General features: G+C 40.1%; 1 protein-coding gene across 1 annotated transcript in view; it reads right to left on the reverse strand.

The window, feature by feature from the left end:
- Window positions 1-26,884, reverse strand: part of Tmeff1 (transmembrane protein with EGF like and two follistatin like domains 1) — a 79,951-nt gene that overhangs the window by 44,461 nt on the left and 8,606 nt on the right. The window contains exons 2-5 of the mRNA XM_027403108.2: window positions 17,095-17,204; window positions 11,204-11,333; window positions 6,702-6,728; window positions 4,492-4,588 (exon numbers count right to left, since the gene is read on the reverse strand). Of these exons, the coding sequence (XP_027258909.1) occupies window positions 4,492-4,588; window positions 6,702-6,728; window positions 11,204-11,333; window positions 17,095-17,204 (364 nt within the window). The remainder of the gene's footprint in view (window positions 1-4,491; window positions 4,589-6,701; window positions 6,729-11,203; window positions 11,334-17,094; window positions 17,205-26,884) is intronic.

The raw sequence follows: 26,884 nt of genomic DNA on the forward strand, positions 1-26,884 counted from the left end.
AAACAACTTAAACAAGGAGGGTGTGGTCGTTTGAATGAAAATGGCTTCTATAGGCTCATATATTTGAATGTTTGGTTCCCAACTGGTGGATTATTTAGGAAGAATTAGGAGGTGTGGCCTTTGTTGGAGGGGGTGGGCTTTGAAAGGCAGGCCCGGTCCCCAACACCCACTCTGTGTGCCTCCTGCCTTCGGATCAGGATGTAAGCCTCAGCTACTGCTCATCAGGGTCTTACCCAACTGCCTGATGCCAAGTTCTCCCCCATGATGGTCATGAACTGTAAGATGCCAAGTTCTCCCCCAAGATGGTCATTAACTGTAACAATTAAATGCTTTAGTTTATAAATTGCCTTTGTCATGGTGTCTTTTGACTGCAATGAGCAGTAACTAACACAGAGGATTTATTTGGCTCACAGTTAAGGAGCAGACCATCATGGTGGGAGACTTGTGGTGGCAGGAGCCTGAGGCAGCTGGTTGGTCACATTGCATTCTAAGTCAAGAAGCAGGGAGAGATGAATGCTGTCAGCTTTATCCAATTTATCCAGCCCAGAGAATGGTGTCACCACATTTAGGGTAGGTCAGTCTAGAAAACTCCTTCACAGATGTGCCCAGATGTTTGTCCCCTATATGGTTCAACCACTATCTCAGTTCTTTTTCTATTGCTGTGCTAAGACATCATGACCAAGGCAACTTACAAAAGAAAAGAGTTTAATTTAGGGCTTACAGTTCCAGAGGGTTAGAGTCCAGGACCATCGAGGTGGGAGCATGTCAGTATACAGGCAGCATGGGGCTGGAGCAGTAGCTGAAGAGTTTACATCTTTAGACACAAGTGTGAGGAATATCATGGGCTTTTTGAAACCTCATATCCTGGTCCCAATAACACACATCCTCCAACAAGGCCCCACTTCCTAATCCTTCCCAAATAGTTCCACTAACTGGGAATGAAGCATTCAAAAATATAAACCTATGGTGGCCATTCTGATTCAAACCACCATTTTATTTGAAAACATTAGAAATATTTTAAATGCATTACATTTAATAAAAGTAAACATCATTCCACAGAATCCTATTCAATATGTTTTAAGTACAATGCCAACATGTAAGAAGCGTGTTGGTTAACAATGCCAGTGTATTTCTTTTTACTTTTAGATTTTATTTTATGTGTATGAGTGTTTTGCCTGCCTGTGTGTATGTTCACCACATGTGTGCCTATTGTCAATAGAGATAAGAAGAAGACATTGGATTCCCTGGACCTAGAGTTACATATATAAGCCACCACATGGGTACTGGGAATAAAACCCAGGTCCCTCTACAAGAGCAAGTGCTCTTAGCCATGAGCCATCCCTCCCAGCTCAGGTGAACTTCTTAAAAATGAGTGCAGTTTTATTAAAAAAGAAAAAATCTGAAAGCTGCCACAAACATAAAGACACATAAATCCCAGGATTCTGGAGGCAGAGGCAGGGGTAAAGACAGAATGTCTAAAGCCAAATGGGGCTGTATAACAACAGATTTGGAAAGTCACTATAGGAACTTGCTTCCTCTTCAGATAGCGTTAGTTCACAGCTGAAGCCAGCTTAAGTCAGAAAGATCATGAGTCTGAGGCCAATCTGGACAACTTAATGAGACCCTGCCTGCAAAACAGTCAACAGACAATGGCTGTTATGAATATTTCCCCAGGCCAGCCTCAAATTCACAGAGATCTGACTGGCTCTGCCTCCTGGGTGCTGGGACCAAAGGCAGGTGCCACCATATCTGAGGGTATTTTTATCCATCAATCTCTACTTTATTTCCCTGAGTTGGAGTTTCTCACTGAGCCTGAAGCTCATTGTTTCTGCTAGCCAGTGAGCTCCTAAGATCTGCTTTATCTCCATTCACCATGCTGAGGTCACAGACACATGCAGATGTTTTACATGTGTGCTAGGGTTTCAAACTCATGTCCTTGTGCTTGCAGAGCAAGCAATCTTACTTACCAATGGTAGATAACAGAGGGAGAGTAGATGGCTTTTACAGGAGTCTGCTCCCACACCAACACACAGACATTCCCATATACACATAATTCAAAAGAAAATATTGTGTAAAACACAAAGCTATTAGCAACTGTCACATTTCTGAATGTCAGTTTTCTGTACCAGAAGTTCTATGCCTTGAAGGAGCTAAAAAAAAAAAAAAAGAAAAAAAAGAAAAGAAAGGAAAAAAAAAACCTCCACAGATAGCTTTCTTGGAATCAAAGCCCATTTAAAAGTAAATTAGGAAAATTCAACAACATTGCTATTATTTTATAGATAAAAGATTAGCCTATAAATAAAATTTTCTTTTGTTGCACCAAGTAAGTACTTTAGCTTCACCACTCATTTTCTGGACAAAGGTGTCAATCATTTCCTGAGTGTTTTCCTACTGTCCCATCATTTCCTTGCCTGGCCTTGGCTATTCATCTCAGTCCATGTGTTCCTCTGCCTGCTGGTAAGCCCTTCTCTGGTTGGTGCCCACTTCCCTCTGCTGAGAGCTGGTTTCTGCAAAAACAGTGGCTGCAAAACTTGCAGACAAAAATGCACACACAAAATTAATTTTCTCATATGGGGAATGTGCTGCATCTTTGGGGAGGCAGTCACATAAAGGTGGGTATTTAGATGTCTTATTTGGAGTCTCTTTTGAAACTAAATGGAATCTGTTCCAGTTTCAAATCTTCTATCTCTTTCTGTTTAAGCATGAAAAAATGACAGCTGAGAAATGTGTAAAATGGGGCTGAATAGAGGTATTGTTAAAGGAATAAAAACAGACCAATATATTCAGCCAATCAATCATGGGCAGCTATGTAGTCTATGAACACTATTATAAAACTGTCCTAAAGAAAATTACTGAAAAGAATAATTACACACACACACAAGCACACATACACACAAGTACACAGGAACACACACATGTGCGCGTGCACACCCACACCCACACACACACTGATGTTTCATCAAGACTTATCAATAGTAACATTTGGAAAGACAGTGCAGTGTCTAAATTCTGTAAGTACATATCATTGCTCTCTGTTCTGTGGGTCACTGTCTGCTTTGGATTAAAAAAAAAAAAGGTTCTCCCACATCAAACCACTATGATGAACATAGACACAATCCAGTCCTGTAAACAGTGTGCAAAAGCAACACATTAAGATTTCTAAATCTGTTTATCTTATACACACTAGGTAAACTACTACCAAGCATTTAATTTCACCAAATACCAAACAGCTGACATTATGCCACAAACACTGAATATGGAATGGTCTTGACTTATAAGCTCACTCTGGGCATTAATGCTAATTAATACAATGTTCCAATGAAAAACATTTAAGCACTGAATAAAACATAGGACCTAAAACCAAAAATATGTACACAAGGAATCAAGCACAACTCTCTGTAAAAAACGGGCATTTCTGAATACACACTAGAGCAAACAGAGGAAATGGAAGCAGACAACATCCAGCTGTCAGGCCTTGAAGCCATCATCGGAGCTTTGAAAATCAAATATGCACCAATTAAGCACCATAGGAAAAGGGAAGAGTGAGACTGTGAATAAGCAAACATGACACTGATGAAAGGGGAAACCAAACTTGACCCTGATAAACACCAGTGTTACTACTAGTCTACCAACAAACACTCCTTACAGGGAACCGGCAGGAAGCTGGATGAGTCTGCAAACCACTAAACTCACCGTGGTGAGGGTTGAACATGGACAAGAAAAACAACATGAGCTATACAGAGTAAGTTTCAATGAAACAAAATAGTTAATACAGCTAAATTTTTGCAAATTTTCTGAATTTTTTTGCAATGTACTGAGATAGATGATAAGTTTTTGCATAAAACTACAAGAGAATGGGCTGGAGAGATGGCTCAGTGGTTGGGAGCACTGGATGATCTTCCAGAGGACCCGGGTTCATTTCCCAGCATTCACATGGCAGCTTACAAATATCTATCTGTAACTCCAGTTCCAGGGAATCTGACACCTTCACACCAATGCACATAAAATAAAGTTAAATTTAAAAAAAAAAAAAATACAAGAGAACAAACAGAAGCTGTTCATTACCAATACTAACAGAGTGAAATGGGACAATTCAACAGTTTTTGATGAATAAATCAATATAAACATTTTTTTAAAAGAACACTGATAAAACTCAAAAACCTGTAAATGAATTAAACAGTCACTGTATTACATCAATTTAAAAAAGTCAAACAGGGGCTGGAGAGATGGCTCAGAGGTTAGGAGCACTGACTGTTCTTCCAGAGGTCCCGAGTTCCATTCCCAGCAACCACATGGTGGCTCACAACCATCTGTCATGAAATCTGGTGCGCAGATATACATTGAAGCAGAATGTTGTATACATAATAAATAAATAAAATCTTTAAAAAAAAAATCAGACTAGCATTCAGTTTGAAATGCAAGAACGCACGCGCAGGACCTCCAGACCCGGACAGAAAGCCCTTCCGGCAGCTTCCTTTCTCGACAACTCACCCAACGTTCTCCGCATCCTCGTCACACTCAGCTTTGTACTTGCACGGTCCACATTTGGAATGTTTCCTGTGAGCCTCTGCTCCTGAGCCCTCCTCCTCTGTTTAAACAGAAAAGTTAAACTTTCAAAAGTTGCACGGATCCTTTCTAGACACGCTTCAAGTTTTCAGAAGTCACTGTCTTGTTTTGAAAGACAATGCACCCAAGCTTCTGGAGAGAATCACTTCCAAAAAGTCCTCCAAGTTGGAGTCCAAAACTGCTGCTACTCCTAAATAACACAGTCCGCAAGGCAGCGCTGTTTGTAAAATAACTTCCCCCTCAAGAGGCCTGTAGAAGCTGATAGGTCCAGACATGCTGGACCACACTAGAACATGATCATCACCTTTTCCTCACATCAGCTCCACACCCCACTTTCTAGGTACATAAAAACGAACTCCAGAGTTAAAAGAAATATCCGTCTCCAATTCTGGACAAGGGGTGCTCTTACAAAGCCCCTCCCCCTTCTCTACTTGGCTCACTTAGTGCAAACACTCAGATTCAGAAATCTGTGAGTCTCCTATTTGCCAGCAACAAAAGGAGCACGTCATTACCTCCAAAAGGCTCACATCCCCCAAACAAGGGCATCCTGCACGTGTGGACCTCAACTAGAGTGGATCCTTGCAGCTCTCTGAAAGAGGGCCGAAGTCAGCTGAGAGGAAGGATTTCAGCCTCGCAAGATTTGGTATGTCATAGCTATACCAGGGCACCAGTCAGTGACCAAAATGTAAGTCCACAGATAACACCTAACCTTCCCGTGTTTACCATCTGCCTGCTCTCTGACTGCAAACACTCCTCAAACGAAAATGAATACCCAGATTGCAATGACCATAATAGTTAATAACTTTGAGACCTCAGAACCATAGTGAGATCCAGAATGGCTGAACAAACCACCAAACCTTTCCAACACATGCTCCCTTGAGGGCTGAGAACAACCTACATTCTCATCAAGACAGCCAGGACTGTATTATATTAGCAAATCATGGGAACATCTGAGTTTCCTAACTAAACAATGACCATGGGGACCAGGTCATGTGATCTCTTAAAATCCTTTGTTGCTCTCAGATCTAAAATTCATGAAGTTGGCTTTCACACATGATTACAAAGCTCCTGCTTAAACTCGTCCATTTAAATCAAATCCTATTGTTCAGTCGCTTTTATCACTTTCTTTCTGGCTACAACTCCCATCCTTGAATTCCTCCCCATAAATGTTCTATTCTCTATAGTCCTTCAAAGTTCCTTCCAACTCGGAAACTTAAGGAAGACAAAGGAAGGAGTGGCCTGGCACAAAGTTTTATATGGTTACGATCACAACTGTGGTTTATATTTGGACTAAACTTTCCCATTAAGTGTTCTTTTAACATATCCTCAGGGTACCTCTAATATTACTTTGCACAGAACAGATAGCTTCATTAAACTGTGACGAAGACATATCCTCAGCTCTGGTCCTTTAATACTATTAACAAATAAGACATTTTAAAATCAGAAATAATTTTAAGACACAGGAAGTTTTAAAGGTTTAAATTTAATTCTTAATTCCACCAGAGTTGTTTCACGAGCTTTCCCTCATCAAGGCACAACTTACTCTGGAATTTTTAACCTTGTTATTCTTTAAAAAAATTCCTTATGTTTAACAAAAGAATTGGAAGCAGAGAAAAAAAGTGATTTGAACACTATGTCTCATGATAAAAACCACTTGTGTGGACATTCCTGTGCAGAAGTCAGTTTGTGTAACCTCGATTTAACAGGAGCCACGATGGGCTCCCTTTAGTCTGACAAGAAACCTTCAGTGAAAACTGTAAAGAACCAAGACTGTCTGTAAAGGTAGGAATGGTGGTCAGGTGCCAGGGCTTCCTGCAAGGTGGTTGGTAGCAATGAGCCCACAACTCTGCACACACAAAAGGTCCTTGAGCTGCAAACTTCAAATGAGTGATCCCTACGGTGCATGAATTACATCTTGGAGTTGTTAAAAAAAAAAATCAAAAGAAAACAAAGACCTTGAAGAAGTATCTGAGCTGGGCTTGGAGGATCATGCCTGGAATGTTAGCACTTCAGAGGCTCAGACATGAGGACCCATGTGAGTTCAAGGTGAAATGTGCACTACAAAGTTAGTTCCAAGCCAGCCTAAGCGAGGAGATGAAATTCTGTCTCAAAATAGCAAAGCATTTGAAACTCACCTCCTTCTCCAGATCCAGAGCCATTATCTGAGAAGAAAAACAGCAAATGTAAACATTTCTCCCGGAAATCCCATCTTTTCAGATAGTAACATTTACCAAAAATAAAACTGACATCCATGATATTCCCCTTTGAAAATTTCTGAGTTAAGTTTATTTTCATGTCTACTGAGTAGGTAACCTAGACAAACAACCATCAGTATAGCATTTCTTATATACTGAATATATTTCTATAACTCCGAAGACAACACTGCCAGGAAATACCGAGATCCCATGCACCACCACTAAAAAATACTATGAACAGCTAAACAGAAATGATTAGCCCCCTCATTTAAAGGTAAAGGGAAATTTTAATTCTGTTAGGGCTGGAGAGGAATACTGAACAAACTGCTTTTACTAGAAAGATAAAAGCTGAGTCTGGCTCCAAAAGTCTTCTTAATCAAATCTGTGGATACAGACCAGAGGCCAAAAGGCTTAAAAAAAAATCCCTAAGGTTTAGCTAGGAGAACCTCAGGGTTGAATCTGCATAGTACTGATAAAATTAGCTTCCTCTAGGAAATCTATTCAGGATAAATCTCAGGGAGAAAACAGCCTAAAATGCAATTAGTGCACAAATTTAATTTTTTTTTGTGCTGGGCCTTATATACACTAGGCAATCACTCTATCACTGAGTCACATTCCAAACCCTAAAATTTTATTTTATAGTTCTAAAAGACCCAACATATAACATGGTGAAAATAGGGAATTCTGTCATATCATCAGCATGAAGCTGTAAAATTAAAAAATAAAACAGAGGTGGTAGATGACAATTTAGCCAGAACTAAATGATATCTGGACCCAGGGAATTAATTCTATTTTTCAAATAGTCTAGAATGGAAGAGAGCACTGAATAACAGAACAATACTGGCCCCTTCCCTCCAAACTCTGTCAAGCAATAGTCAAAGCCCCAGATACGCAGCACAGAGGGAATTAGAAAGCACAAATCACAGGCAGTGACAAGTGCATAAGCTCCATGTCCTTTCGTGAAGAGTTTTCAAATGCATTCAGTTTTGATCTAATCAACCACTTAAGGATGTCTCCTCAAAGGAAAAAGAGAATGAGAACTGAATTTGTGAACACTACCACATTTTCTTAGGAAAACTAACCCTTCTCCCTTTCATTCAATGTACATTAATTGGATATATATTAAGTGTGGAGCACTGTGATAAATGCTAGGGTTACAAAAACAATTAAGACACATTCCTAGTACATGAGACACTCACCCTAAACCTTTTTTTGCAAGCCATGTCCAACTTTAATAAATATTAAGAATCTCACAACTTCCTTGGTCATTAAGAATTCCTAAGTACATTAAATACCATGACTACTCCATTAATACTGTAGCATTTTCCTTGTAGAATTTTATACATACCCATGAGGCCATCCCAGCTCTGAGATGGACACATGACCTTCTGGTTGAGAAAGCACTTATGTGTCTGTAGACATGTATGTCAGATAAATGAAATGCTGCATCTTACATGCGTAAGTACATAGAGGATACAACACACTTCCCAGAGATGTCACAGGAGAAGAACTTCAGAGGAGACACAATTTAAGCCCAATCAGAAAGCCTAAGAAAAGATTTTTCTTGAGCAACTGAAAAATTTCTAACTCACAGAAGAGGAAACTTTTAAAGCCCAAATGACAAGAAAACATGGCCCAGTCAGCAAGCATCAACATAGCACCTGATGGCCTTGGCATTCCCAAGCTTAACAAGCCCAGAAGACTTAATACCCATGGAATGATTTAAGGAAACAGAGTTCAGAGTCTAAGCGACCTGCACAAGGTTACATGGTAAATAAAGGCTGGGAAAACTTCAACGTGAGGTTCCTGGTTCGGTGTTCTTTGCAACCTACCACTCTATCTCCTGCTTAAAATTCACTGCCCATCAAAGCACTTTGTGTCTTAAGCACATGCTCCTCATACATGATTAATAGGACATCAGAAAGGTCTGCAGATACGTCGAGATCAAACCTGTGAATTGCAATGTACTCAGAGAAGTACTGAGGACATCACATGACAGCCTAACAGCAACACCACATGACAGTCCAAGAACACAATACTTTCTCTCCACATCTAGTTATTTTGTGTACAAAATAACTTGTCCAAAGAGGTCTGATTTCTGAGCAGTAATTTATAGCCTACCTGATAACAATGTCTGTTTGGAACAAGCTCTACATCAGAACTGAAGAGTGGGCCAGTCACACTGCACAGTATGAGGGCCAGCTGCACTACCAACATCAAGCCTGAGGATCTGAGTTTGGACCCCCAGCATCTGTGTAAAGAACCTGATGCAGCAGCATGCTCCAGTAACACGGTCCTGGGAAGGCAGAGAAAGACAGATGCTTGGAGCCTCCTGGCCAGTCAGTCTAACTATACAACAGAGGTTTCAGATGCAGTGAAACCGTATCTCAAAGAAAAGGTGTAGGAGCTGGAAGAACACTCAGCGGTTAAGAGCATTTACTGTCATTACAGAGGACCTGAGTTTATTTCCCAGCACCTGCAACTTCAGTTCCAAAAGATTCAACCCCCTCTCCTGACATTCTAGGGCTCTGCACAGATGCAGTCCACTTATAGACAAGCAGGTGAAACACTCAGACCCATAAATAAAATAGTAATAAAGGAAGAGAGCAGATGCCTCCCCTCTGGCTTTCACACATCCACACACGGAGGAGTGTTTCTGCACAGATATGCATACATCACACACTCATACACACAAAAGAAATGAAAAAAAAAAAGAAAGCTAGACCGGGTAGTTTAGAATGGGAGCTTTGGGTAGTACGGTTGGTGTTAGAGGATGTAGAGCAGTGATTCTCAACCTTCCCAATGCTACGGCCCTTTAGTACAATCCCTCATATTGTGGTGACCCAACCATACAATTTTCATTTCTGCTTCATAACTGTAATTTTTCTACTGTTATGAATTGTGATGTAAATATGTTTAGAGACAGAGGTTTGCCAGAGGGGTCACAACCACTTAACCACAGGTTAAGAACCACTGATCTAGAGTCTAAAATCAACAACATGGACAATCCACCAACCAAACTCACTTATAAGTCAGCACCGCAGCTCAGCTTTCCCGGTGGACAGCACTCCAAGAGGAAGTAACGCTGTCCGTGACTCCCTGAAGAGGACAGCAAGGCATTCCATGTTCGGACCTCTCCCAGAATCTGCCCTATGCATCCATGCTTTGGCCAACTTTAAGTATATCTTTTCCCTGTGATAAACAGTAACTATAATAGCTTTTAGTGAGTTTTATGAGTCCTTCTAGAAAATTACACCAGAGGACAGTTTGGGGAACTCCTTGAACTCCACTGGTAATGTAATTGAGAGGAGTGTTAGGGACTATGCCCACTAAATTATAGGTGGCCCTAAAACCTTCACACTGAGTAAGAGGGAGGACTTTAAATACTGTAGCATAATAAGAAAAGGAAATAATTGGAGACAGGCTCAGTCTCCATCTTTACCACTGGCCTCTACACACTAATTCTAGTTACAGCATCTAACCAGTACCACCACCTGTAAACTCAAACACCTCTAAGCAACACACAGTAAGGCCTCCTGGAACCAACCACCAGCAATTCAAAAAGGAGAAAGGAGAGGGTAAATAAGGTGGCTTGGGATGCCAGGTGGAAAGAAGGAAAGAATTTGGAAAGAAATAGGACCTGAAAATCTCATAGAGGCTTTCTAGAGACACTCATCTCAAAAATATAAATGAATGAATGAATGAATGAATGAATGAATGAATGAATGCCTATCTCATGCCAGCTCCCAGCTCCAAACTGTATTTGTTCAATGTCTGGGCTATCAAGCAAAAGCTATGTGACATCCTCACATAAAACAGGCATACAGTCAATATAAAAATCACCCCATTAAGAAGCAGTAACATTCGAAAATAAGAAGTCTACAAATTTTAGCTAAGCAAGCCACTGCCATCTTCCTTTTTACCATGACAAATACAATAATGAAACTACAACAAAACAGTAAGTGTATACTTTCTAAAGGCAAAGGAAGCCGTTTAAACTCCATTTGAACTTTATAGCTATGAATTCAGCTTTACAACAGTCTTATACAGAGAATGCATGTGTCTGCTTTTAGGACAAATAACTGTGTTTCTGGTAATTCTATGATGTATGTCTCTTCAAGAAGTATGTCACAAAACCATAATTCAGCATGACCATAAATCTATGCTCTTTGTACTGTGTCATTCAACAGCCCCATTTGGATCATACCTGTGTATTTATATTTATGGTACATAAACTCTCCAAACTTCTGTTTCCTTGTCTATTGAATGATACCTGATAATTTATAGTAATAATTTGATATTCTTAAAAAAAAAGAAGCAGTAACATAAAATATGGATAAAACTCCCCCAATCACCATCAATCCCTGCAGCAGTATGAGTCAAACACTTCTGGCTCAAGTTTTTAGAAAACATGGTGGAACCATGGCTAACATCATACATACCTGAGTAGCAAGGTCCACGTGCCACCACTGTTATGTCTTTCTGGTGCTTACAAGCAGCCCTCCTGAGAAAACATTCATTCTGATAAGTGTCCCCATTTGATCCACAAACAGGAATGTAATTTGTATGGCACTGCAAAAAAAAAAAAAAAAAAAAAAAACAAATGTACACTCTCAGAACTAGGTGTGAATAGTAATGGCATAGTTCACACTCATGAATGCAAAAGCATAGGTTTCTGACACTGTTCCACTGCTGACACAGGTTGTCCCTGTGTTTGATTTTTAACAAAGAGGACCTGCCTCTGCCTCATAGATTTTTCTCATATTCATAATAAAAATAACTACCAATTATCTTTATGAACTGGACATTCCTGTGCAATCTACTTTGTTTGTTTTCTAAGAAAACCCATAGAAGTATTAAGAGGAAAGTCTTGACAGTGTTTATAAAGAACTGCTTTGGTGATGTCACTTCATCGTTAAAATTCCTTTACTTAGTACACCTCGTAGTAAAGTCCCAGGGAAGGAAGACACAAAGAAATACACCACCATCTCTGTTCTCAGAGATATTATAATCTTGTTAGAATAGGAAAAAAAAACTGTAAAGCTAAATCGTGTTTGGAATCATATGATTTGGAATCAATTGGACAGGAAGTACCATGCCCGACCGACCTCCAGTACAAAAAGCTAGGGTGTTTAAGGGAAACCTCCTCAAAGAAAGTAGAATTCAAACAGCACTGAAGGATAAACAGAAATGAGGAGGATGAAGATAAACAGTGATGAGATTTGAAAAATGACACTGGCTATACATGCTTTAAAAAGTTTAGAAGGTCTACATGTCAGAAAGAGCACAGACTGGGGTAGGGGGCTGGAGAAATGAGTCAGCTGCAAAGAACATGTTCTGCTCTTGCAGAGGACCAGAGTTCAGCTCCCAGCACCCATACTGGACTGCTCACAACTGCCTGTAACTCCAACTACAGGCAAACCAATACCTTCTGGATTCCATAGGCACCTGCACACACCCACACAGAGACACATATGCATACACATAATTTTAATTTTTTTAAATACATCTTTTTTAAAAATACTATAAGTGAATTTTCAAAATCTGGGGAAAGCATCACAATAAAATACAAGCTATCATTGTTACTTAAATAAGTAACAATAGTGCAAATGTTCTTTTAAAATGGGCCAAAAACTTTACAGAAATATTATAAACAGCCAATTAATACATAAAAGTAATTGACCTTCATTAGCAATTGAGGTTGTATACTGAAAATGAGAATTGGGGGATGGGAGTTCTTGAGACAGGGACTCACTATGTTTTTTTTGTTTTTTGAGACAGGGTTTCTCTGTGTAGCCCTGGCTGTCCTGGAACTCACTCTGTAGACCAGGCCGGCCTCAAACTCACAGAGATCCACCTGCCTTTGCCTCCTGAGTGCTGGGATTAAAGGTGTGCGCCACCACTGACCAGCAGGACTTACTATATAGTCCAAGCTAGTGAGGAACTCTCTCCTGCCTTCAGTTCAGGGATTATAGGCATGTACCAACATACACAACTTACCCTCTAAAAAAAAGTGCTATTTATCCATGAAACTGAACACAAATTTTTAAATATAAAATGAAATGTAGTAAGAAAACACATTGCATTCAGTCTAATTTAGAAAATATGCATAAATTCTAGGAGAAAATGTCAATATATTTTCATATCATATCTTTAATTTCCTGTATGTCTCAATTTTTCTGCAATCAACAACATTTACTTTTACTACTATCTTCTTTTTTAAGTAGTTGGTCTCAGTGTATTAAATATAAACATGACATATTAGCACAACTTCAGCAACTATTAAAAAATATCTTATAACCAAGTTGATTTTAATATATGTTCAATACCAGCAAAATCTTACACAAACTTTTATTAAAATTAAATTTTTATTTGGAGGGCTTTGTATATGAAGCTGCTTATGAATATTTTTAATCCAACTTCATTATAAGGAGATACAAGTGCCTGAGTACTATATTGTCTTCTAACATGATCATTCCAAAGCATGTAAATTATGAAATATTCATATCATAAATGACCTTTATTTTTCTTTTATATTAAAATTTTGCACCATATTCACTTCTTTAATCATGTGTTTATGTGGGTTACATTATGAATTTCATTTTAAGGTAATAGAAAAATGAAACATAAGCTACTGGTGATTGAAAGAGCTTTGAGTTTGAAAAGACTGGAATCCTTAACATTTATAAAACACTATCCCAGTAAGCACTGGACACCAGCTTTAAATGTCCCCTACACTTAAATATTCTAACCACCAATGAAGCCCATGACAATGCCAGAGCCAGGCAAGTGAAACCAGCATATGTTCCCCATCTGTCTAAAGGCAACTGTTATAGATCCTCTCACATAATGTTATGAGGACTGAATAAGGGAAAGCTACCTATGGGCTTTATATCCAGTCATGGTAAATTTTCAGTAAATATTAGCTGTGATTGCTGTTGTTTCTATCATTTCAAAGTCTTGAGTATTTGCATAGGAGCACAGCTGGTAAGTAGGGGAGTCACACTTGCTCCCGAGTGAGGTACTGTAGACACTCTACACAAATTATTCAGTCTCACCCACGAATCACTTGGTGACGACGAGCAAGGGTCCTAACATCCCTGCAATCATGTCAAGCACACACCTCAGAGTGAACCTGAGACAGGAAAGTAGATGTGCTGTTCCTTCATCATTCTTGGGTCTCTCTCAGAAGCCCACCCCGCCCCAGTAAACCTAGGAACAAATGAAGAGATCTAGACAATGTTACAACATTCAGACTGATCCTATGTCTAACCTCTATTCTGCCACCTTTGATGAGGAAAGAAACCTTCCCTATTACTTAAGACTGTGATAATTCTGTCAGCTATCTGAAGCTGTTTGAAGGATACAGCACTATTCAACTCTGAAACACATTTGCTGTACAGCTACTGTGTGCCAGGAATTGTTTGGTTCACAATAAAATAAGAAAATGCTGCTGGGAGAGTTCACCTTGATTGTCAACTTGACTGATTGATAGGTACCTAGACGCTTAGTAAAGCACATGTCTGGATGTGTCCTTACACAGAATATCATAGTACCACCCAACAGACTGGGGGCCTGAGGAAGATTAGGACCGAGAGGAAGAAATCCACGAGCACTGGTTCCTCCTCTCGATTTCCTGGACACCATGATGTGACCTGCTCGACTCTGCCACACCAAAATGGACAGAACCTCTGAAAATGTACACCAAAATAAGACTTTCAAATAAATAAATAAATAAATAAATAAATAAATAAATAAATAAAATAGACTTTCCCCCGTGTAGTTGTTTTGCTTGGGTAATCTGTCACAGCAAGGAAAAGGAAGACTAGCATAGCTGTGATGGTTAATTTCATGTGGCAACTGACTAGACCCTGGGGTGCCCGGATTTGAAGTTATTTCTGGATGTATCTGTGAGGGCATTTATAAATGAAATTAGCACTGGAGTCAGTGAACCAAGTAAAGCAGGCTGCCCTCCCCCGGGTGATATGCATTATCCAATTAGTTGAGAAACCAAACAGAACAAAATGGTGGAGGGAAAACTTTTCCCTCTGACTGTACTTCGAGGTGACTGTACTTTTTTCCCCAGGTGTTTAGCCCTTCATGTTGTGGTATCTCAGCCTCTATAATGAAATAGGCTAATTCCTCACTAGTCTCTCCCTCCAACTCTCTCACACAAATTCATGTGCATGTATCCTGCTGTTTCTATTTCTGTGGAAAACTCCAACACAAAGGTCTAGTAAGAGTAAGAGACTGTGGAAGCTATTAAAAACAGACACAAACACAGGAAGACAGCCCACAGAACTCTAAATACAACGAGGAAGAAAAAAGCCTGGGGGAAAGTTAGAGACACTATGTTTTACGGGAAAGATGGACTCTTAATAATCTTTCTACACATATAATAGTAAGTGGCTTTGTTTATATAAGTATCAAGATAATGGCTTTTATTAGCCAACTAACAAAATTTGCAGTTATATGCAATTCTACTTTCTGTGAAAAGAACATAAGCCATCCCCAGAAGTTTAGCACTGAAAGCATGCAGAATTATAAACAATCTTCCAAATGAGTTGATTATCACTGTTAAGATTTACACAGCCAAGAGATAGGCCTAATATACATATCAAGTCATTGTTTTTAAAGCTGCCAATAATTTGGGTTTTATGAAGAGATCTATAATCTTATAGGAAGACAGCAGAGCAGTCAAAGGAAGGATTCCTCAGCAGGAGGGAAAAAAATGCTATAAGCCCTTAGGCGGTTTGCCCCTACATCTTCAGCATTCAGCCTAAACACAGTATACAGCAAGCCTGGAAAAGCATCTACAGATCTCACTCCCTCACTTATATTTCTCTTCCTGTTTTGCCACAGGTTAAGAACCAAAGGATTTAAGACAGATCATGGAAAGATTTTTTTTTTTTTTTAGCTGTTCAAGGACACTGAAAAGGCTACTTTTTTAATATAATCTTTAAAAACTCAAAGGCTTGCAAAAAAATGAAGGAAAGCAGAATATAAGGCCAGCTCCATGGAAATGAAAGAGCCCCATGGAAAGGCAGGCACAGAAGGAACTGATATCCCCGGCCAATGGGCAGCAAGGGTGTGAAGTCAGCCAAAGCAGGCTAAGCAAGCTTGGAAGAAAGTGGCTATTGTAGAGCTGCCCCACAGAAATATAGCTCTGTGTGAGTGAATGAAAAGTCTCTTTGACCCTGAGAACCTGACTGGGTGGTCAATAGCAGTACACACAGCTACCCTGCCCCATTATTTCCATTCTCTACTCCTTTTAATGGGAATAAGCGTCGTGATGATTTGTAGTACGCCCTCTGTGTTCTTACTACTTCTTACAGCTATGAAGTGTGCCTTCTTTGTTCAGATGAATCCTGGTGAGGAAATGAGGACATACAGTTGCTGAGGTCACTGGGTTACCAGAAACACTAACTCTACTAGGCCACATGCCTGCTTTCTGAAGGCTTTCCTCTCCTCAAAATTCAAAATGGCAGGCTTAGTTGTAACAAGACTAAATGAAAACCAACCAAGCTCCTTCTATACCTAGTCTCCGATTCTAAATGGTGGGGGGGGGGGGTCTTCTGAGAAAACACAGCTAGATTATAATTTAACCAAAAAGCAGCAATCAAGAGTCACTCTCTTGGGGCTGGAGGTGGCTCAGTGGTTAAGAGCACTAGTTGCTCTTTCAGGGGACCTAGGTTCAAGTTCCAGCACCCACATGGCAGCTCACAACTGTCTATAGCTCCAGTTCCAGAGGATTCAACACCCTCACACAGACATACGTGCAGGCAAAACATCAATGCACATGAAATAAAAAATAGCAAGTCACACTCTCCACTTGTTTGCTTTTCACACAGTAACAGCACAACTAAAATCCAAAAGGAAATGTTAAAACTCTTGGGTTAAGACTCTAATTGCCAGCCCATCTCTAACCCTGGCTATCTCTGAGGCTCTACTTCATCCTGGCTCTAAAGAGCCGCAAAGCAACAGGGGAAAAGGGAGGGAAGTCAGGCTAACAGAAAAGGGAAATAGTGCCAACCTGCTCACTAAGAGTCTCTGCTGCAGTGCCTGCCCTTTCCCTGTGTGGCAAAGCTCACACTTGGACATGGCTTTAACATCTCTCCCCACATGTTCATATCCAGTGTAGTTAGTCTGACGTCTAATTTCTGGAATGAAGCACAGAAAGAGCAAATAACAGGACTTCACCTGGCAAGAAAGAACTAGGGCTGTGAGCTGAACTTCCTGTGGGGCTCAAGGTGCTGTGTGCTTTTTATTTGAAGAACATAGTATTATTATAAAATAGGGAGAAAAAATTAAAAGCTAATTTTGGTTTTCTCACCTGAAATTGGCACGCACATTTCAAACCATCTCCATCTTCTTTGCAGACACCTCCATATTTACAGGATGATTCATCACACACTCTGATATCAGATTCTCTCACATTTAATTCTGCAAGAGAGGAAAACATTGTTTCATGTATATACCCAAACATATACACACATACAACACACAACACACACATACATAATGTATACAGATTAATAAAAGAACAAATGTATTGTGTATCTTATTCACTGGTATAATATTAAAAAAAAAGTAATGTGTGCCAGAGAGATGGCCCCAAAGTTAAGAGCACCTGCTATATAAACATGAAGACTGAGTTCAGATCCCAGCACCTAGACAATAAGCCAAGCATCGTACTACACCTGTAACCCCAGCACCAAGTGGGACACAGATAGGAGGATCTCTGGGGCTTGCTGGCTTCCAGCCTACTAAGAAAAATGTAAAGCCTAGATTTAGGGAAAGACCTTCAAAGGGATAAGTAGAAAGTGATGTGCCACCAAGGCCCTCTTCCAGCTTCCACATGAAGGCACAGACAAGTATGCACACACACACACACACACACACACACACACACACACACACACACACACACACACACAAACACACACCCTTAAAAAATAAAAATGTAAAATCAAGTTCTTGTAAAACTCAAAATGTCAGTATACCCCAAAGAAAAATCTTAGGCTCTACCCCTAAAAGGAACTCACTCCCCAAAGAAACCTCAAAATGCTAGGTTTTAACATAATTCCCAAAGATAAATCTATGGAATTTTTCTATTCCGGCTTGCTAAACACAAGATAATCTTGCTATTGTCTTGCTAGTTTAGATTCTTTGTCTGATGATCAACTTAACTCTAAAGGTAACTGTTTAGACCATCAGTATTCATTCTAGGCAATTTTAGTTACAAAGAATTATAAAATTAACTTGAACTTCATACAATATGTAGATATGGAACATTTATGAACACAAAATTAAGGAGATTGAAATTTTCTCTCCCATTAAAACTTTTAAATGACTGAGTTAATTCTATCATAGCAAGCACAGTCCGTCACTGACTTTGTTTCTGCTCTAAGATTGTCACCCTTGACTGGAAGCAGTGCATTAAACGTCCTCAGAAAGCAATGCATGGCTTCCAGGTTAGTGCTAAGTCAAGTGGAACTAGGTAAGAATCACTGGGATGCATTTCCCTATCTCCCCATTGGGAACAGGAGCACAAGGATAAACGTACACACACAAACAATAAACGAATGTCTACCTTGAAAACCAACTCAGTCAGTAAAGTCATGGTCATGTGCATGTAAGCCAGAGGCACCAGGGGCCGAAATTAACCCCTGGCAGGCTGCAGCTCAGTGGCTGATGAAATCTGGAAAAAGTACAAAAGGTCTCTTGCACTCTACATCATGATGAGGTAAGACCTGGCAAACAGACCCACTTCCCAACAACCCACTAGCCCTGCATATTTTCTCTTCCTGATTTTCAAAGCAGGGCTTCTGGCCTGAGTCAAGGAGACCCTGATGTCTAGTGATTGGCCTCTCCTCGTCATTTGTTTACAACACTCTGGAGGGGCATCCTCAGCATGTTGCTTCTAAGGGCTGACAACTGGAGAACTGAATCAACAGTACTTTCATGAAGTTTGTACTTTCTAAAGCACCAACCACTGCACTGGGGTAAAAACAGTTTGTAAACCTTAAATGGGCTCCAAGGTCACAGAAATAGATCACAGTTCAAAATTTTTGCACTTAAAACAATTGTCTTACTGTTCTGTTCTACAAACTATTCCACCCACAGAAGATGGTTCTAAATTCTATCTGGGGCTGTAAAAGTCTTTGGTTCTTGGCTCTCTTCTCTCAATTTTTGCTTGTCCTTCCTTCCCTCCTTAATAATAGATTTAGCTTTGAAGACCTCTTGGTATGGGATATAAAATTTAAAGCAGGTCCAGTTCTAAAAACTACCAAAGACACAGCTTCAGACCCAAAGAAGATGCTGTTGTCTATAGTTAGAAGCTGCCACACATAAGATGAATACAGAAAGAAAGATGGGTGCCAAGAATCATGAGGTCACCATACACAGTAGGTCCGCTCCTTTAGATTATTGTTGTAGGAAATAAATACATTTTTTTAAATCAAGCCCTCTTCTTATAAGCTAAGTAAGTCACAGGTGCAAGCCATTAAATATGATCCCACTAATGATAGTTACATACAAACTTAGGACAAACATTTCTAAGCAAACAGCTTACATCTTTTGTGCTTCCTCAAACACTTATTAATTTGTCCAAAGTACCATTACTCCCTGGGGCTCTACCTCCTAACAAACATGCTAACCAAAGCCTTACCTCAAACTCAATACAGGACTCTCAGTGTCCTTTTTAGGCCTTCTGCACAGTATCAGGCAAGAAGAGGGCACTCTGCTACCTGTCAGTGATGACGATAATTACACACCTGCCTTCTTGAGCCCAAAATGGAAGTTCAGCAAAATAGATGCGCTGTTACTAAGGCCCTCAAAAATCAGCTCTCCACATAAAAAATATTTTACACCAAAAAGCACTCAGAGGAATGGCTCAAAACAAAAATACTTTGCCCTGGTTACCAATCTGTCCATCATCCAATTCTCACAATGTAAAACCTGTCTTCAATCTCATTAACATTTCAAGACTGGGAAACAATGCACCGGAGGGGCAGGAACCCTGCTTAGCAGGATCAGGAGCTGCCAGCAGCTCAGGTTGTTGGCACCACTCACTAGAGATTCAGCACACAGTTCAAACCAGTACCCCGAAAGCCCTCCAGAATGGTATGGCTTTGCTAGCCCCTTTCCAGCATTCAGAACCAAAAGGGAGTAAACTCCTTAATGTGACCAAAGAACTTGGGGCTTCTCAATCTGGGCTAGATGTTTGGGGAAAATTATTGATAGTCACTTGGCTATCCTGAGCACTGATGGAATGTTGAGTGACATTTTGGCCTCTACTTACTAGGTGCCAGAGATCCCTCCAGCTGTGACAAGCCAAATGCCTTCAGACTTTACTAAATGTCACCTGGGGAGACAAGATCACTCCCAACTGAAAGCTACTGTGAAAATGAAATCAATGGCATTGCACTTTATTCTTCTCTAACAAGGATGTTTGGTCCTTCAGCACTGTGACATGATGTCATCTACAAAGCATGCCAGGCCACCTTCATAGCTATCGTAGGGATTTGTGCATCCCATGAGTTGCAAGTAAGACACATCCCCTCAACACCAATCACTATAAGCAGTAATCTCCAAGATCTTAGCATATAACTAGAAACATTTGCCATTTCGGAAGAGGAACTGACATACAACTTTATAGCAAGCTAAGGTTCAAAGTAGAGGTCCCAGATGTCATCACACCTTAACTACAGAGAAAGTGGCTTCCTCAGCCACTCAGGTACCAGACTTCCTCTCTCTGCCTACAAAGGCATTTTCTCCAAAGTCAACAAAATCTCATTCTAATGATATGACAACCTTTTTTTCCTTAGGTCTTCCATTTTTTCTTTTTGCATTTACTTATTTGGGCGGGGTCACAGGTACGTGGAGGGGTAGGATAAAGAGAGAGGACAGGAAGCGCCAGGTCTTGGAGGCATCTGGGATCTCTCTCCGGGTTCAGGCCAGGTCTTGGAGGCATCTGGGATCTTGGTGGCTCAGAGCGCCTGTGTGAGTATACCTTCTTAATAAACTGCCAGTTAATAACCTATCCTGTGTTCGATCTTGTTCCTTATCACCCAAGTGTAGGTAGGTTCCAATGTCACAAGGCTTGTCTGTAAGCACCTTTACCTACTGAGCCATCTCAATGACCTTCCAACTCTTTTCTTGATCCTTCTATAGCAGAAGACAGTTTCCCTCCCACTCTAGAATAATCTTTATTATCCTCCAATTCTAGCCACTTCTCATTCGATCAATCCTTTTCTTATTATATACTGTCAAGTCCAGAGCAGTGCATTATTAACTACCCAGATTAATCAAAGTTATACCATTCTTTGAAGCCTACAGACACAAGGTCTATGGCCCAAGGAATCCTCAAGGCTACAGACACTCTGCAGAATGACAGGAGCACATCAGCTCCCATCACAGGAGAGTGTCTTTATGTTTCAATGCCACCCAACCTAATTAAGTCCACATACACGTTGTTATAATTAAATTGCTTCAACATTTCATAGGAGTGAAAATCAATTGTTCTCATAAAAGCTAAAGTAGGAAGGAGAGCTGGAAAAGATGAGCTATCTCAAAAACAAATAGACTCACATTTACAATTCTGCATCCACAAATCTTTAGGTTCCTTTCAAAGGAATGAAAAATGGAATCTGTAATTAATTATGAATATGTTTTATTGAAGGAGGAAGAAACTATTCTCAGGGGGAAATTCTATACCTGTTCTCAAAATATCATTTAATAAGTATATATGTTCAAGTTAAAATAAAATATACCATGCATTCATGAATCATTTTGTGATTCTTCACTTAAAGTAACTTTCTCAAAAAAAACAAATATCTGAACCCTACCAAGCTGTACAGCAAGAGGGCTCTTACCACATACAAAAACATTCTGTCTCCGGCCATCCATCATGCCATCTTCTTGGATTGCTTTCTGGCAGCATTCTCCATCATACTGCTAACTTCAAAACCTGCATAGCTTTCACATCCATATTAATGCCAAATTCACTTGTTTCCATCCCGTTTGAGTTCCAGGCTGCAGAACTAGGGAAAGCCCTTTCTGTGACTGCTCCTGAGGCCTCATTAACATTGAAAGCTTTTCTTCATCTCTGGTTAAATCCCAGCCAATTCTTCACAAGGCATGTTTGAAGATGTTACCTTGTCTTCAGAAACACAATTTCAACTGCTTTAGAATCTATGTGTTACTTGTGTTTGGAGAAAACAACCCTTTACAGAAAAGCACAGCCATCCAGACAACAGCCCCACATGGGTGGTTTCAGTTCCCAAATAATGTTCTGGAATATGTATGCAGCTGACAGCTAAGCAATCCCCTATCTATGCTGAAAACTAAAAATATGGAAAGGTTAAACATTTACAATATCCCCCTCCTGAAAGTGTAGTACAGCCACGGAATATTATATACCAATTTAAGGATTCATTTTACATAATACATAAATATTTCATAATGACTATGTGAATGTTTAAATGAAAAAAAGAACATAAAACTATACATGCATGCCATTGTATTTTTATATCCATACAGGAAAACCCAGTTGGGAAAAATTAAAAAAAAAAAATGGTAACAGCAACTGCTTTCCACCAGCTCAGCAATGAGTGACTGTTAGTCTTTTTAGGTTTCCACATTAGCTATTATTTAATGGGGGTGGGGAGAGAGCCTCAATGTGATTTCAAATCAAACCAGAGGCAGTTTGCTACATCATGTGCAAAATAGGAATGTGGGGGTCAATCAGGGCCAAGTTCCCATGCTTGGCCTTTTTGATTCAATGAGATAACATGTTCCAAGCATCAGTGCCTCAAATAAGTAGACACAGTATACAGCAAAGATTTGCCCCCTCACAGCAAAGATCTGCTCCTTCGCTAGACATGACTTCAACTCCTAGCCCATTTGAGAGTCAGGTAAATCAAGAAATAGATGTAAGCAAGGTGGTGGTGGCACATGCCTTTAATCCGAGGGGAGGGAGGAGGCAGGCGGATCTCTGTGAATTCGAGGCCAGCCTGGTCTATAAAGCAAGTTCCAGGACAGCCAAGTATACATAAAGAAACTCTTGTCTCAAAAAAAATGAAAAATAAATAAAAAATAAAAGAAACAGATGTAACTGTAAACTTCAAGTTCCACCAAATCATAAGAATTAGAAATTAAACCTTCTTTAACTTGTTGGCTAAATTAACATTATCATTACAGTTTCTATCTTCTCTCGGGATGTGGTGGCGGAGAAAATGAACTTAGGATTCCATAATGCAAATGCAGTCTACATTGATATTGAAATGCATTAATAAGCAGAGATGACTACAACTTCTCTAAGCTGTCTTTAAATCAGAGAAACTGCACACGTGCCACACAGTTACCCATCCCCAGTACTTTTCATACATTCTGCATGCTCCTGCCAAACTTATCTTTGTTAAACAACACTTTCATACTATCAATCCTCCGCCTCTGCACCCACATCTTTCCCTGATGCCTCCTTCACTTCTAAAGGCCTGTGTCAGGATGCTCCAGGCAAGGTGACAGAGAGGACACTGCTGCAGGTTCAGAGGGGAGAACAGACCTGAATCCCAAGCAGAGTAGAAAAAACACCTAGTCCTGGCCAAGGATGCTGGACAGCAATGCTCTCTTCTTCCCCCCGGTTCTGGTCTCCAGGGTACTGACACTAGCTTAGCAAACCTGTGTGTTTTCCTCTCCCAGATGCATAAAGTGAACCTATTATGGTGCTTATTAAAAATAATGATGACAAATCTCTGCATTTCCTGACATGATGCATCTAGCTTTTTTAAAGGCTTGTTTTTATGTGCAACCTGCAGACTAGAAATGTAGCTCAATGGTAGTGCAGTTACTTAGCACGCACAAAGCCCTGGTGCACCAAAAAAAAAAAAAAAAAAAAAAAAAAAAAAAAAAAAAAGTAGAGTAACTTGATTTTTTTTTTAATCCAACCTTTCGTAACGCCTATAAGATTTCTCAGGGGCCAGACAGAGATGGCTCACTATGTAAAAGCACTGGCCATTCGAGTGAGGACCTGAGTTTGAACCCCTAGAACCCACAAAAAACAGACACACAGTGCAAGCCTCTGTGATGCCAGCATGTCTTTACTGACACAGGAGATAGCGACAGGAGAATCACAAGCTCACAGGTCAGCTAACCTGGCATACACAAAAGAAAAAAAAAAAAAAAAAACAGCAAACAGATCAGGTCTCAAAAAAGGTGGACTATGAAGACTGACACCTGAGGTTGTCCTCTGACCTCCATGAAGGAACCATGCCACACATGAATGAATATGCACTCACACATTAATCTATGAAGTACAATTCTTTCTTGGGGGAGATTTGGAGTTTCTTTACTAGTCTGTTTTTCCGAATATTATTATTAATTTTATGGTGACCTTATACTACTTTTCAAATCAAAAAGATTGTATGCTACAGTGTGGAGAAGCCTTGAAATACACTGAGAAAAAGAAGCCAGACACAAAAATGCTTATTTAAAGCGTCCAGAACACAGAAAGCCACGGGCACCATCCCTCTATGAGAGACAGGTGAGTGTTAATAGGACTGGTGGTTCCTAACTAGCAGCACTATTCAGGCTTCTCTCTGAAGTGATGGACATGTTCTTAGATAAGGGAGAATGATAATACTGGGCATATAAAACCCATGGAACTTCAGGTTTTAAGTGGCAAGAAAGATATTTCCCCTTCTGTAAATCAGATTAAATCACCATGCTACTTAAATTGGGGATTTGAGACAACCAATGAACTTGTACTACAATGTGGCATTTAAGGTATAGTCTGGTACTCCAATAGTCTCCTGGTTTTCCCACTTATCAGCTATGTGACCGTAGTAATTAACCAATCTGTAGAAGAGAGACAGGACCTCTCTTAAGAAGCTAGTGGAGGATTAAAGACACAGAAGATGCCTGTCTATGCAAAATGCCATGATAGTATTAGACACCTCCTTGTTGTTAGCATCTGTGCTGGAAACCGTATGAAAAATGAGTATTGAGCCAACTATGAGTCAATATCCAGCAAACCTCTCATGGCCATATACATTAAAATCTTGGGTTTAGCCTCTTACCAAACAGTTTCATTTCTAGGAAATTAAAATAGAAAATCAAAATATGAAACAATATATAGAAAACCTTTTCCAACTTTTTTTGTTGTCCTTGGTTGTCTTTTGGCAGGGTCTTCTGTTGCCAGGATTGTCCTAGAATTCTAAGGCTCAACGGATCCCACAGCAACAGCCCTCCCAGTAGCTGGTCCATCCACATGTGCTTCAACATCAGAACATGCTCATGTTTCCAAACACCAACCCAAAGTATCCATCTGTTAGCAATTAACTAAATTATTTATAAAAATTTATCTGGCTATTAAAGTATGTGAAAGACCAGTAGGCTGGAGAGATGACTCAGTGGCTAAGAACACTTGCTGCTTTTGCAGGGGACCAGAGTTCAGTTTCCAGCACCTATGTCATGCAGCTCACAGCCATCTGTAACCCCAGCTCTAGATCTGATACCCACGTCCGGCCTCCATGGGTACACACACACACACACACACACACACACACACACACACACAACACACACGGGGGGGGGCACGTAAATAAAATAATTCATAGAAAGAAGACCAAGACCCACCATGAGGTAAAAAAAAGCATGATAAAAATGACACATGGATATACTCCCATTTTTGCATTGCAAGTACATTTATTTACACACATTCTACAAATGCAGTTAATATACTGCTTCCATCAAACATTTTCCAAAAGTTAATAAATCTGAACATACAAATATTGGCTGGCTTCTGCTTCTATTTCTAACCTCTGATACTTAGTGTCTGTAACACTAAGTAGAATAGGAGGTAGCCAGAACCCAAGAACTTACCCACAGAGACAAATATATATATATTGACACTGGAGAACTTGGTACTAACTGCTTTAAAAGAAAGGGAAAATTTTTGATAGGGTCTTACTATGTAGTTTTGACTAACCTGGAAATTTCTATATTGACCAAACACATAGAGACCCACCTGCTCCTGTCTCTTGAGTGCTGGAATTAACCATTTAAAAAACAAATAGACCTGAGCAGAAATGAAACTTAACAACAAAGTAACCTAACAAACAAAATGTAAGATTGAAAAAAGTTCACGGCTTAAACATATAATTCTAAAATACAAGAGTACTACACCAAGTTCGTAAACCCCTGATCTCTCTCTAGAGAGAAGCTAATAACAGAATTAACAGTAACACATAAAAATAGTTCTGTTGCATATTTAAAGAAGCCTAAATGGTTGAAGTCACCACCTCACCAACTTAAAAAGAAATTTAATTTTATAATCTATTAAAGAATCTACATATATAGGAAAACTTTAAGATAATAAACATCAAAAAAATGAAGATGGCTGGCTGTAATAGAAAAAGGGAAATAAAAATGTTGGTGAAGAAATGAGCTGGGTGGTCGACCCCAGACTACTGCTGTCTGGGAGGCCAGTACAGGACTGATCCAGACTCCTGAACATGGATGTCAATGAGGAGGCCTCTGCACTCTAGGGGGCCCCAGGTAGTGGATTAGTATTTTTCCCTTGTGTTAGAAGGGACTTTGAGAGCCCACCCCACGTGAAGGAATACACTCTTGGCCTGGGGGCCCAGGCCCAGCCCAGGATGATGTGGTGGACTTTGGGGAGCCCCTGTTGAGGGCCCTAACCAGCCTAGGGAGTGGAGGGTGGATGGGGTGGGGGTGAGGGGAGGGAGAGGGAGAAGGGATTGATATGTGAAACAAGCTTGTTCCTAATTTGAACTAATCAAAAAAAGAAAGAAAGAAAGAAAGAAAAAGAAAGAAAAGAAAAGAAATGAGCCGGGCGGTGGTGGCGCACACCTTTAATCTCAGCACTGGGAAGGCAGAGGCAGGTGGATCGCTGTGAGTTTGAGGCCAGCCTGGTCTAGTCTACAGAGCGAGTGCCAGGATAGTCAGGGCTACACAGACAAACCCTGTCTCGAAAGAAAAAGAGAAAGAAGAAAGGGGGAAGAGAGAGACAGAGAGAGAGTGAATGAAAGATGGGTAGGTCACACACCCATCACTGCCATGCTAACCTAACTCTTACCTTTTGGTTGCCTTTTCTATAA

Source organism: Cricetulus griseus, chromosome 2, assembly GCF_003668045.3.
Source record: "Cricetulus griseus strain 17A/GY chromosome 2, alternate assembly CriGri-PICRH-1.0, whole genome shotgun sequence".
Taxonomy (NCBI): domain Eukaryota; kingdom Metazoa; phylum Chordata; class Mammalia; order Rodentia; family Cricetidae; genus Cricetulus; species Cricetulus griseus.